Below are 16,239 nucleotides of genomic sequence, written 5' to 3'. Positions count from 1 at the left end.
AGGCTGGATGCTGCTCCCTGCGTGCTCCTGTTACTGCTGACGATTCCCTCCAACAGCACACGCAGCAATAATTGGTGAGCTAGGAAGAAACACGCGGGTGTCGAGAAACCTGGTTCCTGCATTACCCACCACCCGCAGCATTTTGGACCCGTGGCGTCTGAAGGGCTGTGCCGGGAGTTTCCCAGCACCACGTGCAAATACAGTCGTTAATGAAATGAAAACAGATCTAATACTGTTTATCATATCTGACAGATTTGATGGAGTAGCATTTTCCTGTGGCTGCTCTGGCTGTTCGCCGTGGTGCTGGGATGGGGGACGCCTGGAACCGCCAGCACAGGGCCCGCAGGGGATTGCTCTTGCTCCTCGGCTGGAGCGGGGAGGGTTTCTCTCCTCACCTGCCCTCACTGCCGGCAGGCTCCAGCCCAAGCAGAGAACCGGGAAGGGTAGCTGAGCAGAACTAAACAGCTGCACGCGATGTTTCCTAGTGCTGTTGGTGACCAGCATGCTGCCAGAGCATCTGATATATTTTCTAGCCAGTGCTGGTGATCAAATATACAAACAGGTCACTGTTTGATACTTTCTTTTATCCAGCCCTTGTGCCTCTGTGAATTTAGAACAAATTTGTTATCCCTACATATAAAAAAACATTCTGACTCCACCGAGGCGCTTCATTCGGCAGTCCTTCATCTTCAGGCTCCCCCAGGTTTTTAAGAGCTGATGACTAGCACAGCAGTTTCACGGGGTCTCAGACCAGCAAGATGATTAAAGATGTGGGAGAAACCTTCCCATGAAGAGAGAGTTGAAAAGCCAGAGGCTGATTCTGGTGAAGAAGCAAATGAAAGGGGCCATTTGGAGGAGATACAGAATGGGAGGTGGTCTAGACGTGGGGTTCCTGGTGGTTTTTGGTGAGGGGACTGTAGCACAGAAGGAAGCAGCGCTGGAAGCCACATATTGGAAGGTCCTGCGGTGGGAGGGAGGTGGCAGCCCAGGGACGTGCCAGCTTGCAGGGCTATTTGTCCACAGGCCCACTGCATGGCGGAGGTGATGTCTTCCCCTAGCATTGCAGTCACCAGTGGCTGTGGCAAACCACATGCTGCACCGCTCATCTGGGGCACACGAGTCCGGGACAGCTCTCCCTTTCCTCCTCAGATCCCAGGATTTGAGCAAGGGAGATATCCAGCAAAATTAAATTGGGAAATGTCTTATGTGCTGGCTCATAATCTAGATAGAGCTCCAGTAAGACTCATCAAGGCTCAGACAACTATTACATGTCTCTGCAGACCAAGAGTATCCAGAGATGTCATAATAATGCTAAGATAATGCAAAAAGGGACAGTCTGACTTTATAGAGGTTTTTTTTAAAGACTTAGAGAGGGCAAGCGTAGGTACTGCAGAACAGTCAGACCTTTCCAGACATACCTAGCGCCACATGCTACAGGGGACAGGACAAGATGCATTGTCAGTGTAGCAAATCCTGCATTTTAACTGGAGATTCGCATGCATTAGCAAATCAGCTATTTCTCAGTTCTTCTAACGGTTAAAGTTATTTTTAAAAATCTCTAAAATGTCAAACAGTAGCTTTGCCTTTGATCCAGTGTGTAGCCACTGATCACCAATTGGCAAATTTCTGCAAATCCTCAGTCATCAGAAAGATACGTGGCTTGAACGTAAGTATTCCATGAACTGTGTATTCAGACATCTGTGGCAAATATGTGGCCTATTTTGTATATGATGCAGTCTTGAAAGCTCACCTAAGAAGTGTATCTTCACAGTAATGTCATGGTTTTGGATGTTTCTGTGGAAATAGTGGGCCAGTATACACAAATATAGCATTTAACCTGTTTTGCAGATTACTTTGTAAATAACAGAAATTGCAATTACTGTRGTCATTTAGATGTTCTTTTAATTTATTTAAAGTCATTCAGGCTTGTCAGAAATGTCTTAACACAGTTTAATGTTACAAATGGGAAATCACTTTTTGCTTCACCAGTGGGAATCTCTTTCCCTAAGAAAAGCCACAGCTCTCTGCTGGAGATAGCAAAGTGGGAAAACGCCCAGCTCATCTCCTCTACCTCTAGTTTTCAAACTCCATCTGTTCCCTGAGAGTAACTCAAAACTCTGTGAAGGAGCAGACATCTATGTTGGGAATCTAATTTAATCTGTATGTTAGAGTAAGCAACTCAAGGGGACAAAAATGTAAACATATTTAGATTCAAACTTCTTTCACAGTAATTAATTCAAAGTGCCTTTAGTGTGACTTTGTCTCTACAACCATATGATAAACTGCACGCTGCAAAACAAAATAGAGTAAGCGTGCCATTAGCAATGTATTATTTGTTCTCAGTAGCACATTACATTGTTGCAAAGAAGGCAAATATCTTTGTACCCTCCCCGCCAAACATTACTCTCCACCTGTTTCTGCAGTAGGAACTGCGCAAGGGGATCTGAGACTTGGTGTCTCCCACTGCTGTTTTAGCCCACTCTGTTATCTGATGTGAAGTCCTGCCTTGAGGTTCTGCTGTCGACAGTGGGATTGCTCAGATGACAGAGGAGCGCACCTAAGACAGTTACGTTTGCAAGGCTCGGGGCTACGTACTAGGCTGAAATAATCTAGTACGCAGTCTAGTCAATCTAACATTGACTCATTTAACTGCATGGAACTGCAGTTAAAAAAACCCACAAACTCACACAAATACGATACGGTCATCTGTTTAGCATTATAGATTAGCCAGCACTAGTCTATTGCCATGATAATAACTCAGCCTTAATATCCAAGATTTGATATTGTTAGAATATTGAACATACATCTATCCATGCACAAATATAATAAAGCTAATATAATTTCAGAAATGTAAAAAGAAAGCAGACTTTAATCATTTTATAACCATTACAGGGAGCAAGGTCTGTGGATGTGTATTTCCCTGAAGCACCATGGTTTGACTACTACACAGTATGTATTATAAAAATTCAGTTTCTTGCATTTTTACATAATTGTAAATGTGACAATTCCAGCAAAATAACTTTGAGTAGTGTTCAGCATTACTTTCACTTCAGCATCTGTGTTTAAGAAATCTAGATCAAAAAAGTGTACACCAGGCTAGCTGAGAGAGTAAATTACCCAGCTTTCAATAGCATTTTATTTTCTATTTTTGGCACATAAAGCTCTCAAGACAGAGTATGCAGAATTTTCAAGAGCAGCCTAGAAAATCATGAAAATGGTCAAGCTTGCTTTCTTTTTTTCACCCTTCTTGCATGCTTAAATTACCATACTGATACACTGCCCTGCACACAAGCCGAGACAGAAACGTGATGTGAACTCCTGATGAGGTACTGCAAACAATTTTGTGCATGTGGTTTTGCATATGCATCATTTGTGACAGAGCAACTAGAGCAACTATGGAAGGCAATTTTACAGAGCCAGATGAGACTTCTCCCAAGAAAAGGCTCCAAGACATGCAGAAGAGTCTGCTTGGTGGAGRAAAAAAACAGCCTCTTCTAGAATCAAGGACTACAAATTCTGACCTTTCAAACACCGTCCCCAGTGCTGGGTTTCCAAGAGTGCTCAGTTTTGACCTGACTATGCTCTGCTGAAATCTGCAGGGTAAAAGCAGTGTTGAYTTCAGCAGAAGTTTGGCTGATCCTGAGACCTTTTGGAAATACGAATGCAGGAACATCATGCTGGGGCAGGGCTCACTGAGGGGAGGTGTGGACAGAAATGGTAGCAGCACAAACTGCCACTAAGCTTTAAAGAGTTGCTTGGGTATTTCTCATAGGGRAAATTTCAAYAGTTGTCTAATGTTCTCTCAGGGGRGTTCAAGCTACCCTTTACCTTTWCTCCTTTTGCAAGGCCATGGTCCTGCAGGGTTCAGCATCTCCTTCTTCTCTCCTTCCTGTGGTCGCCCCTCAGCTCCCCGCACTGCTGGGCTGGGCATGGGCAAGAGCAGCTCCGGGCACCTTTCCCAACCAGTGCAGGAGGCTCCGTGTAGCTGCCATGGCTTTAGTAGATCCATGCCAGAGGAAGGTGTAGCAGGGATCGCCATCTCCTGCTTATGGGGCTGGCCCCCAGTGTTAGCAAAGTGCAGCTCCCRGCATTTGGCACATGCTTAGCATATGCACGGTGCTTATCCAAAAGCAAGGCTGTGCATTTACCAGAAGTTATGATCGCCCTTTACAAAGGGTGGGAACAAAGCCTTTCTGATATCTGCAAAGTAGGTAAAGTCTTACCTCCTCCTAGTTTTGAGAGGTTAAGCCAGATATGAATGATGCTTAGAATTTATGCCAGTTCTCTACCTAGATAAGATTTTCACTCATTGAATGCRTTAATAACTTTTCAAAGGGGAAGAATTGTCCTTTTAAAGAAAAGAAAATCTACAGTTTTTATTCCCAAATGATTCTGAATCACTTACCTTAAACTGAAATGTGACAGTTTCCATATGCATAAGAGAGGAAGCAAAAGTTTCTCTTGCTTTTTGCTTAGTGTCTTGATGAGGTTTTTTTTCACAGTGTACTGAATAATGATACCATTTTCAAGATGATTTGCTGTCTTTCATTCGTGATGGCTCTATCTTCATGCATATGCATAACTGCAGGGGCTAGATGCTTTTGCATGTTAAAAAAGGAACTGGAATAACACTCCTGAAATCCACTTTTTTATTTGGATTTTTGCTGGTGTAATTGAGATGAATATATACCCCTTAGTCTCCTTTTCAGTAATTCATGAGAATTTGTAATGACTGGATTTGCATTTTTTTTAATCTGTATTAATTTTTGTGGTAGGGTAATAAAGTGCCAGCTTCCTGGCTCAAGAACTACGTTACTGTTGATGCCCCACTGAGCAAGATCCCTCTGTTCCTGCGTGGAGGCTACATTCTGCCAAAACAGGTGCCAGCCTCAACCACAACTAAGAGGTAATTTAATTATCCATGTCCATCACTATATAACAGYGATGTGGGTCAGACCCATGGACAGCCAAAAGGCAATCAAAGGAAAGTGCAGAAGAGACACTACCTGCAGCTCACAGCGGCCGTCCCAGGAAACGAGCACATTTTTACCCACTGCCTGCCCTGTTGCTTTAGGAGGATTCACCTTGGAGATGACCCAAGCCACCATTTGCACAGCTGACACCAGCTGCACACTCTGTAGTCGTGTCAGGAAAAGCCTTGTGCACCTATGACTGCCCCACTGACCAGCTGTCTGTCATTTGCAATAAATATATACTAGGGGAAAACTCAAGCCTTTCTTTCTGTTGGAGGAATGTATCAGGTGTCATGGGGACGGTGGAAAAGCTCAAATTACTCTCAAGGAAAATTATTTCTGCACACAAATGGGTAATATACTGGCCTCAAGTCTGAAGCATGCTGAGAAGGAAACGTGAGGAGCAGGGGTGCGAGGGAGCAGCCCCAGGCAGCAACCAGAGCAAACCGCGGGCTCAGCGGCCAGCCGTGTCCAAGGCTGCCTGGTAATTCATGGGTAGGGTCACCAAAGAAGGGGAAACTTGTCCCCACAGACACTCCAGAGAGAGAAATTTTGCACGTATGTGGATGAGGCAAGGTAAAGTTTTCCTAATATATTCAAGAGCCATTATTGAGCACAGCTGGCATTTTTCTGTCCTTTTTTGTGACCTTAAATCTGTTTTGTCACAGCCGTCTGAACCCATTTGGGCTCCTTATTGCCCTGGATGATCAAGGAGAAGCTTCTGGGTCGCTCTTCTGGGATGATGGTGATTCGATTGGTAAGTCTGGTCTCCCCATAAAGCAGGGTAAGGACAGGACTACAGGTCTCCCTTCAGACCACCTTTGCAGCAGTGTAGTGGCACTGGCTCTGGCCAGAAATAGCGGCAGAAGTGACCTTAAGCTGAATTTTGTGCAGATGAGCACAGTGCTCTTGAAGTCGATGCTGCAGTATGAGAAAGGTGTGACACTGGGGACAGCTGGTCAGGCAGAAAGGGAAGCGATCGGTTTTATATTCCTCTGAGATCATCCTAAGAATAAAGGAATTTGTAAAATAACCCACAAGTCATCTTAGTCTGATATTAGCCACTCGCTAAAACTGATGGGAACTGCTTCTGGGTTTTGCTGCCTGTTTTAATATCAGTCCACTTTGTTCCATGTTTTGACAGATTCTATTGGAAAGGAAATCTACTTCTTGGCTAAATATACATTCAGCAAAGTAAGTAGCAACATACAAGGCACATACATCCAGCTAGCTGTATTTTAGTACAGTTCTTGTAAGGTGCTGATGTCTAACTTTTTATCTAAAAAGATATTTTCTTATAGCATAGCAGTCAGCCTTTAAAACTGGTACACTACTAATATTTTCACCTACAGACAACTATAAAATAATCAAACTATTAGGCTGCAGTTTTGTACTTGCTTTATTGGATATCATAGTGGTACCTCATTAACAGAGCTGGTGTGCAGTGACTCTGAAAAATCCACTACCTGAGCTCGAAGGGGTTTTATTTTCCTGAGTCCCAGCTTCTGGGAACGAGAGACTTCTTTCTTGTCTTCTTCCTGTGAGCACTTTTAGTCAGATGGTTGGGAGAAGATTGCATTCCCATCTCCAGCTATCCCAGCCACTTTTTAACTTTGGTCACATGAAGCTTGTATTTTGTAGTCCCGAGAATTACCTACCAAGCCAAGCTTGCGTTGGCTTGTCCAGCAACATAGAGGTTGTTCCCATGGCTGGTAGCCCAGGGAGTCAGATGCAAATGCAGATGTGTCCTGAGAAAGCTGAATACACAGACTCAACAGTCTAGACTTCAATCGAGAAAAATACCAAAAAACAAATCTAATATATGCTTACATAGTATATGCTAGTAAGCTGAGGGAATTAGTGAAAAAATACCTAACCTACTGTAGCAATCTATACAGGTCATATTTCACCTACAGTCCCGGTGTCTGGTGGGAAATATTCAGATATAATACATATACTGTGGCATAGTTTTCATGCTATCTATTCCTAAAAGCCCAAATGTATCTATAGAAAACCTTCTGAGGAATAAAATCATGTTAATCCCTGTTGCGATATTGCCCTTTGAATGTACATGTTCTGGGAATGACAGCAAGTCATAATAAGCTGATGGTGTTACTATGCAGTTTTGTATATTGGTAGGATATTTTCCTGGAAGTAATACTGCATGTCTAGACTTTAAATTTCATTTTTAATTTTTTTCTTCTTGATTTACTGAGAAAAAAATTCCTTCCTTCCAAAAAAGAAAAGATACTTCAGCTGCAAAGAGGAAGAAAAATTGCTTCAGCTTTCCGTAGTCTGTGTATAGTAATATATTGCAGACAGACTACAGAAAAACAATAACCAATTTTATATTAAATTCCAATCTGTACAATTAGGTTGCTGATTCACTGACACTTATATTTCTCATTGCTCATATTTGATTTCTGCCTGGAAATCCATAACTGAAGTCCCTGTCTGCATTCCAATAATCTCTAATGTCAATCTTTTTTATTATGTGTTTATAAAGAAAAAAATCTCAAATAACAAACTGTAGAGGTATAAGAAATGTATGAGAGTTTTGTGTATGTTGCACATTTCTATATTCTTAAAAATTAGGGATGTATAATTTAATCACACCAAATTTTAGGAGAATACACAAGTTTTTGTCCCTAAGAGATTCACTGATAGCTATAAGGTCTAACATCGTGGCATTTGCTCAGAACCCAGTATAGAGTTTTCCGTGGGTGACAACTACTGGGTTAGACCCTCTCATTTATATTTTAATTTAAAAAAAATAAGAAGCACTGAGGAGAATTCAAGAATAGTGTAAGCACTTAAGTCTTAGAGAGCAATTCAAACTGCCTACTCGCAGGCGCTGTCTCACTGCAGTGGATATTTTTACATCTTTTTGACGCTTTCATTTCGGCATACAAAACTGCTAGGAGATCTAAGTCAGGTACCCATACATTAAGTTTCCCTGGTCTAGAGAAATATGTGAGCCTGATATATAAGATCAATTGTACTTCAGAAATGATCAGGGAGACTCCCAGCCTCTGCCTCCATCCCCRGCAGCAGCAGACAAACTAGATATGCTCGGACTGTACCTAGTGTGTTCAGACTACACTGAAGGAGTGATGATGGGAAAGCTTGTTTTTTGCCTCCACGGGTTACCAAATAGCACCTTTGTCCAAAGAAATGGGGGCTCCTGAAGCAACATGCTAGTCGCCAGGCAATTGAGTAGCCTGAGAGCAAGTTCCTCCTCTTGAAACTGGTCCAATTTTCAGAGAAAAAACAATCAGAAAAAGGTGAAGTTCATAGGACCAAAGCAAGACGGTAAGACAGAAAACTCATGACTTTGCAGCTCAGAAATGCAGGAGGAAGTCCTGGGGATGCCTAAAGTAAGCAGTCTAAGCACAGTCTTAGGTTACAAATACTGTGATCTAGTTTATGCTCCCCTTCCTTCCAGGCACCATTGAAATAACATAAGCTAATTTATGCAAAAGGTTCCTTTGTGGGTTTCTCCTTGGTATATTTTTAAAAAGTCATGAATGAGTAGCAATTCATCATTTCCTGAGCAGTGTAATTCATCTTTCTTTCCTTAATAACTTCGATCACATAACAAATGCAGTGATTCCTCTTCATTGCTTGTAGAGAATTACTGTCTCTGGCGACACATACGAATTTGTTTAATGACTTTGTGTGTCCCCTTGGTGCATCCCTAAATACAGGATATACAGTAAATGAGAGGTGTAACAAAGTTCTGTGAATGTCCTGTTTCTTTAACACTGAGATATTTATAACAGATTTCTACCAGGAGCTGCGGAGATGTGGTACCTAAAATAGGGGCAAATATCTAGCAACTTATGTTTGTGGAAGACATTAATGTTTTAAAGCCATTAGTTGCAGATGTTAATTAAAATCTGCCTTAGGCTAACTAACTGAATCTCTGTATTTAAATTTTGGCATTGCAGATGCCACTGTATCCTAAAAAAGGCTATAAGAAACAAATTTGCATTGATTAGAAGTAGAAAAACATGTCCAAGCAGATTCCAAATAAATACTGTAAGTGCTATTGCATTTCCTTCCTTTTCCAATGTGCAAAGTCTTTCTTAACGTGAAAATTAATGTGTCAGTTATTATTTTCCCTTTATTTTCTAAGGCTTTAATTAGCAGCCATTCTAAGTACTAGTTAACAAAAACGACACCGCAACAGTAATCGTATGCAGTAAGCCACCTCCAAAGAGTTACCGTGATCCTAATATTTTCTCTATGCCTTTTTTCAGGGAAACCTGAAGACAGAAATAGTTAAAAATGGCTACCGAGGGGCCGACTCTCTGAAATACAACACAGTTACCATCCTTGGTCTGAAACTGCGACCTCGCGCTGTTGCTCTGAACGGAAGGGCCGTCCGTGGAGGCGCTTTCTCTTATCAGACAAACGGGGTAAGAGCCACACCGGGGAATTAGGAGAAATCTTAGGGGAGTGAGGACAGTCAACGAGCAACAGTAGCAGTTTCTCATCCGCATCCTTTACGTTTCCAGGTATAATCAGCATCAATTCTTTGTGCAGCGGAGTCTGAGTTTTAGGGAAAAAAATTGCAACAGCAAGAGCTACAGGATTCGTGTTACAAGAAAGTTTAATCTTTGTAATAACATATATGCACTCTCATTTGGTGTCAGACACTCATACAAGTTTTTAAACTAACAAAATAATGTAAAAAGATGTATCTCCACAAACTGCAAGAAATATTAGCTGGTTTTGGCACTATTATCACTCTGATAAAATGAGAAGACCTGTCAAAGTTATTTAGCAGCTAAAGAGAAAAATTAATGGAGATACTTTATTAAAGTTCAATATATTAGTGTGCAAGAACGGATCTAGGGTAGCTAGTTTTAGCGAGTACTTCCATATCTTCAGGGGAAAGGAAGGTGATGCTTTACTGTATGCATATCTTTCTTAATGAAATATTACAAAAGAGATACAAGAGTTACAGTTTTAGTGTCTTAAAGTGGGAAACCATTTGTCCAACCTGAATGTCCCAGATAAGCGTCTAGAGAAGCAAGCAAACAGAAAAGAGATTCTCCCTTAGACTAAGAAATGACCGTAAAGACTACAGCTAATGGGTAGTGATCAGGTGTGCATGCGGACGGCCAGCCCTGGCCTGAGGCCAAACCACCAGGATAACAACATGAGAAACCCCGGGGCACTGCAGGCAAGGGAGGGGAGGAGCGGCCAACCTCAACCCAAGGCTAAAATGGAGAAACAAGAGAAACTACTGGGCATTACAGACAGCAAGAGGCAAGTGTTGGCAACGACCCTAGGGCAAAGTCCTCAAAAGATAGCTTACTGGGGTTGCTAATGAAGCAAATAACCAAAATCACCAGTTAAGTGTGTAAACTTATGGGGAGAATAGCCAATGGGGAAAGAGTAATTGGAGGCAGGTCATTCATTTAGGAGAGGAAAAGGGGACTCTATGATAACGGTGGAGGAAACCACCTGTTGAGGGCTCTTGGAGGACRTCTACCCAGCAGCCTTGCACTTGGTCGGCACAGCCTGACACCAGGCACTGTGTTTGCTCTGTTCAGACTGAAGTGTTTGGCTAGTTCCTCTTGCCCCTTGTCTACCACCAGGCAACAAGCTGAAGTGCCTGTGGCGCTCAGATCTTAGCACCGGTCTGCATCTGGTGCACTCCCAATATTAACACGGAGGAAAAAAAGATGCCAATAGTTCATCTTTGAAACAAAGGTAGATAGCTGAGGCAACAAGCAACAGGCATCATGTCTTATGCTAGTCTACTTACTTGGCTTAATGATTGAAGTTGATTGGTAACCAAAGCGTGATCCCCATTACATGCATTTGGTTCTAACATTMATTTTATTGAAGAAATTTGTAAAAGAAGCAAATTGCTGAGAATAAATTTCTACCTTGGAGAATCATAAAACACTCGCTTTCAGAGCCAATGTCACATATAAGTGTAATCAGTTTTGCCTCAAGGGAAGAAAATGCTTAACAGCCAAACTCCCTCTAAGCAAGCTGAAAGCAACATAAATGTGTCAGGGAAAAGAAAACGCTCCACTGAGATGTGCTTGAAGGCACCAATTACAGAAATCCAGAAGATAGCTGCATACTAACAGAGAATAATTTAAAAAGATGATTAAGAAAGAGTAAAAAGCTTTTCACAAACATATCATTTCAAATTTGATTTAAGAACAAAAGATAATCTCCAGGACTTAGAACTACTTCAGATAACAGGGAAAAGCCAMCAAGCTGCTGTAGTAGGAAAGGCCCAAAATCACACAAAAACTACATCATTTAAATCAGACAGGAACCTAAACCAGCTAAATACATTTCTCTCTCAATTCTAAGAGATCCAATCAAACCTCTCCCACCATCCCTATGCAGATGTTGTAATGCCATTGCCTATAATGCTCTCATGTTATACTCTCCATTAAAAAAATATTAGCAGCTTGGGTTTAGAGCTTGAAAACTTACAACCCATGTAATTAAGAAAATAACAAAATCTAAAGGGCAGATTTGCCACTTTCTTACAGGCTTAATGAGATTATATACTGTATAATAGTTTAACAAGCACAAAGACTGTATTGTTTGAARGGACATAGCAGAAAGTAGCTTCTACTACATGGCTCTTACCTTACAGAAAGAAAAATTTTCTAAAAGCAGTGCTTAGGTRCATAATTGAGCCATACTTATTGTGTATAAATAGAAGCAGTTTGCTTCGTAATAAGCCCTGCCTCTCTYGCTGATTCATGTAGTGCTACCCTGACCTGACATTTATGGTATCACAGACTCTTCCTGTTATTAGGCCTGCTTATGCTTTTTTGCATGGCAATATTGAACCCTAAGAGCTACGGGCACTATTGCAATGCCAGGGATGCTGGTGGAGCACTTCTTTTGATGAGGCTTGCACTGAAATCAAAATGACCTGGSCATAGGCAGGTTCTGCTTTTTCTTCCACATATATCAGCTGCTGRGAAGGGCAGCAAATTTCCCCATCGGTGCTGGGAGCAGCAGCGCAGCCTGGAGAAGCCTGCCCCGGGGCTTCTCACCTCCTGGTTGGAGGCATTGCAAGAATGTCCCACTGGCTGGCTCACCTCGTGCTTAGGAATCTCGGGCAATTGCTTGAGGCAGCATCTGCGGATTTTTATTTTTGTCTGGATCTGGTCCTATGCTTGAGAAAAAGGTGAATCAGGCRCACTGGAGTCATTCAAGAAGTAGAGTTCCTCCTTGTCCAGCAGTGGTTGAGAGCCACTACTGAGGTTTCTGAGGAAAGAGGGGAATACTGCACACATTGAGAATGCGACCTAAGCACAGACTGTTAGAGAGACAGTAACATGAATTTGTGGGAGGGCGTGGAAATAGCTAAGAGCTGTGAACTACCATGCGTTTTAAGGCACTATTAATTCTGAAACGTAAAGATAAAGTACTGGAAATTGAAATTATTTAGGTAGCATGAAATACATCAAATTTAACACTGAGCAGAGACATAACAAGAAAGATATTGTATTTACAATTTCATATTTAATTCATGTTATTAATTAATTTTAAGCTGTTACTGAATTTCTAAAAGCAATGCTGGATACTGCAGTAGAAAGTAGATACGTCCTGCCATCAAGCCTTRCTTATGGGATGAAAGTAAGGGAATTTCGAAAGGTTAAACTCAACTTTTCCTTATTGTTTTCTGTTTTGAGCTGGTCTTCTCTAATTTAAATTAAAATTGTTCTTTAATTTTGTATTTTTCATTTTTTTCCACAGAAACTCACTTTATGGCTTTCTGCACCACTTACTCAGGAGCTCAACATTGCAATTTACTAGAATGGTTAGAAAACTCTGACATAATTTAGCATCCTTGGTCCTCAGATGTTGATCTTTCTGAAGTAAAAAAGCACCTAGTCATTAAAATGTTGCTTATGTGCCTGATGACTGCTCTTCTCCTATGTTGTATTTGTAATTCACTATTCTTCAAATAAAATTTTCATTAAGTTAATGTGTATTACCATAAATTACTGTGCATTCAAAATAGCGTGGAAGAAAATGTCCTGAGTCTTATCGCTCACTTCAGATGGAGGTAATGTTTGGAACTGTTATGCTTTTTAAARTGTAAACAATAATTTGGATTAGCAGGAGTTTAGTGAATTAACCATTGGATAGGACAGGACCKGTTTGGAGCCCAAAGGACATTGCAGTTTTCACTGGCAAACAGACAGAAGGCTGTTTATAGATTTTACTGCATGTAAATATTTTAAAAAATATTTTAGAAGGGATTTTGAAGATCTGGAATCATATTCTGGCCCGTAGACTCTTCTAGTTTGCAAATCTATGCTGGCAAGAAAAATCCCCAAACAAATAGGTGAAAAGCCAGCTTAATCAGCAATTCCATATCCTTATCTTAGGTGGTGAAAGGGGAGATGTGTATCTGTCAGGAGTATGCAGGGGAAACATGGCTGGTMAAAGGCAGCAGAAGTACCTAGCTAAGGGGAGCTCGAGCCACTTTGTACTTCAGCTGCTTATGGTTGCAGAATTACCTCCTGAGACCATGAGGAGCTCCAGCTCATGGCTCTAAGGAGCTGCTGACACTTCCATTGATACCAGTCATCGGTCCCAGCCTACCAAATCTGCAACTGTAGTGCTGACTCCCTTTTGTGTCCTTTTCCATGCTCCTGAACCATGGTAAACACAGCTTGGACATGTCTTGGGACCCAGTGATCACAGAGGGAATTAGCTGAACACATGGGAGATCTCTTTTGAGAATCTTCMTGAGACTTTTCCCAGTGTTAGGGTGTCTATTACCACAGGAAATGGTTGGTGCCCTTAAATGTACAATGTGACTTCTGGGTGGAGTGATCTGCGCTTAGGGCAGGGTCAGGATTATTTCACAAACTCCACCATTTCCACGTGGAAAGGCGAAGSGAGCACAATACTCTTCCCAAAGTTTTCCATCAGCTGGTTCTACCCATAATCCTGAAACAACTGGAAAAGTCACTTTCACCATGCCACTTAGAGAGAAGTCAATATAGTACTGTAGTGACTGGGCACATTGTGTAGTTGTAAAGTTTGGATTTTCAGTGCTGAAAGATCTTCATTATCAATGCAATTCAACATCTTATTTTGTGATGATTTTAACTCTAAGTTAAAGGACTTTTTACCTTTGTTTGTCTTTATTCATGAGAAACCTGAGTCACAGCTTGTAATTATAAGAGCTTTAATAGTAAATAGTAAACAGRTACTTTGGCAAAGAGCATGGGAGAGGAGTGTGGTCTGGTTTAGACTGTTAGTGCTGACTCTTTCCCAGCAGTTAAGTTTGTATCAGGATATTGTAGGCAGTGCTGTTTCATCTCAGCCTTCTTAAGATGATTGTTTCTCTTCCTATTCCTACCTCCCACTATAATAAAAACMTTAAAAAAAAATCCTACACGTGGTAGAAAATGATCTGTCRTTTCCTAGCACAAGTTTAATTCTGCTTCTCAAATTGTGCGTGAACAGGCCTCAGCCACATTCTACTGTTGCAAAAATTACCTACCACAACTTCTCAGTGGGAAACTCTTCAATATTATATTAATATCACTGAGGTAAGTAAGTATAGCATGCTTTAACAAGAATGCCTGATTTTCACCATGAGCCATTCTACATCACTCAGTGATGAAGATTTCTTCAAGTCAGGTGTTTTAGGTGACTGCATTTCTGTTAAATCCAGGATGCACAATACAGAAATAAATTCTTCTGGTTCACACCAGCTGCAGGAAGACAAACATGATTCTTTCTAACCTGTAAAAGGTTGCTTTCTCTAAAAAAGCTGTGACTTATGGAGGAATCTAAAGGCCTTGGTTCCACCAATGCTTGCTTGTCTCAGAAGTGAGGACTAGGGGCTACAGTAAGGTCTGCTGTGAAACACAGTTACTCTGTACCATGCAGAGAAAACAATCTGCTAATGAATTATTTTGTGGGAAGAAACTGGAGGAGATGATACTACCAAAAGGCATAGCTGCAAGTTGTGAGGACAGCCAAAGGAAGTGGAGAGATACTASCTGGGGCAGGAGGCAGGAGAAGGAGAGATCTGGAATATTGGTTGTGGGATAAAAGCTGATTTAAGGTGGTGGCAGTGACAACCATCATCATTGTGAGTGAGTATAGAATGTAGTGAGACTCGTTGATGGAATAAAGGACTAAAACCATGAGAAAGGCCCTCCAGTCCTGTGGCCAGGGTAGGCAAAAGTCCATGTTCAAATGCAGGGCCTATCACTGGTTCCGAGAGCTAGGAGTACTTGGGAGGGAAGAAAGCAGGGGCACCTCTGTAAGAGCAGACATGAGAGACAGGCAGCCAGGAAGAGCAGGACTTGCTGCAAAAATCCGGGATGCAGCAGAAGCACCRAGGCTGTGTTGGTGTCATGAGATGCATCCTGCAGCCAAGTGCTCCAAGCAGGGCCACCCCGGCTGGTGGCCCCAGGGATGAACGCAGTGGCCCACCGCCACCTGCCTTGGGACTCCTGCATCCTGCCGGGTGCCTCTCCCACTGCTGGGGCAACTCTCGTGGTGCTCACCTGTGTGGRTTGTGGTCATACCCAGAGAGAGCATTTGGACAGTTGGGTGATATGGGAAGGATTAGGAAAACAAAAGCAGCTCAGCACAGGAATCTGTGTTGAATGCRACATCTCATGTGTGCTTTGTAAAGACTGTGCTGGAGAAGTACCTGCCTCTGCTCTTGGTTTTCTTGCAAGGAGAAAACACACCTAGACCACACAGCCGAGGATATTAGCTCCTGACCATGGGCAAAGCTCAGAGAAGGCTACTTCTGAGCAATGAGTCCAGATAAAATAGGTTTAAAAGCAGCCTAGTCAGGTTTTTATTGTTATTTGGTCTAGAGGATATTAGGSGGTGCTTTTTTGGGGGAGGGTTCTCTCTAATCTGTCTTACAGTGTTAGTATAAGGGAGAGCAGAAGGTGAGAGAAGAACCCCTAAGTTTGCTGATAAATGGYAAAAGAGGAGCTCTCTGGTGTGGAAGCTCAAGCACAGCTGCAGCTGGAGAGCCAGGAGCCTCCATAGAGAGGAGACTAGTCCTTGGCCAGATAATCGTGAGAAGGCAGCAGATCACTGGGTTTCTGTGAAACCARTGACCCACCTAATTTCATATATTATTTCTTAATACAATAAGAGCAGAAAAATACACTCCTACCAGCATCAATATGCTGTTCAGGCTTGTATTACAACCTGGATTTTATTTCTTTCTTGTTATCTTGCTCCTTGTAGCTTCAGTGAACACAGAAGGAAATCA

General features: G+C 41.9%; 1 protein-coding gene across 1 annotated transcript in view; it reads left to right on the top strand.

The window, feature by feature from the left end:
* Nucleotides 1–12,785, top strand: part of LOC146601765 (sucrase-isomaltase, intestinal-like) — a 63,858-nt gene extending 51,073 nt beyond the window's left edge. The window contains exons 18-23 of the mRNA XM_085325914.1: nucleotides 2,897–2,949; nucleotides 4,776–4,906; nucleotides 5,642–5,730; nucleotides 6,118–6,167; nucleotides 9,236–9,394; nucleotides 12,726–12,785. Of these exons, the coding sequence (XP_085182040.1) occupies nucleotides 2,897–2,949; nucleotides 4,776–4,906; nucleotides 5,642–5,730; nucleotides 6,118–6,167; nucleotides 9,236–9,394; nucleotides 12,726–12,785 (542 nt within the window). The remainder of the gene's footprint in view (nucleotides 1–2,896; nucleotides 2,950–4,775; nucleotides 4,907–5,641; nucleotides 5,731–6,117; nucleotides 6,168–9,235; nucleotides 9,395–12,725) is intronic.
* Nucleotides 12,786–16,239: the final 3,454 nt, after the last annotated feature.

This window comes from Rhea americana, unplaced genomic scaffold (genome assembly GCF_003343005.1).
Source record: "Rhea americana isolate MKP2758 unplaced genomic scaffold, rheAme1 scaffold_1, whole genome shotgun sequence".
Lineage (NCBI taxonomy): Eukaryota > Metazoa > Chordata > Aves > Rheiformes > Rheidae > Rhea > Rhea americana.
This window is presented reverse-complemented; position numbering and strand designations above follow the sequence as displayed.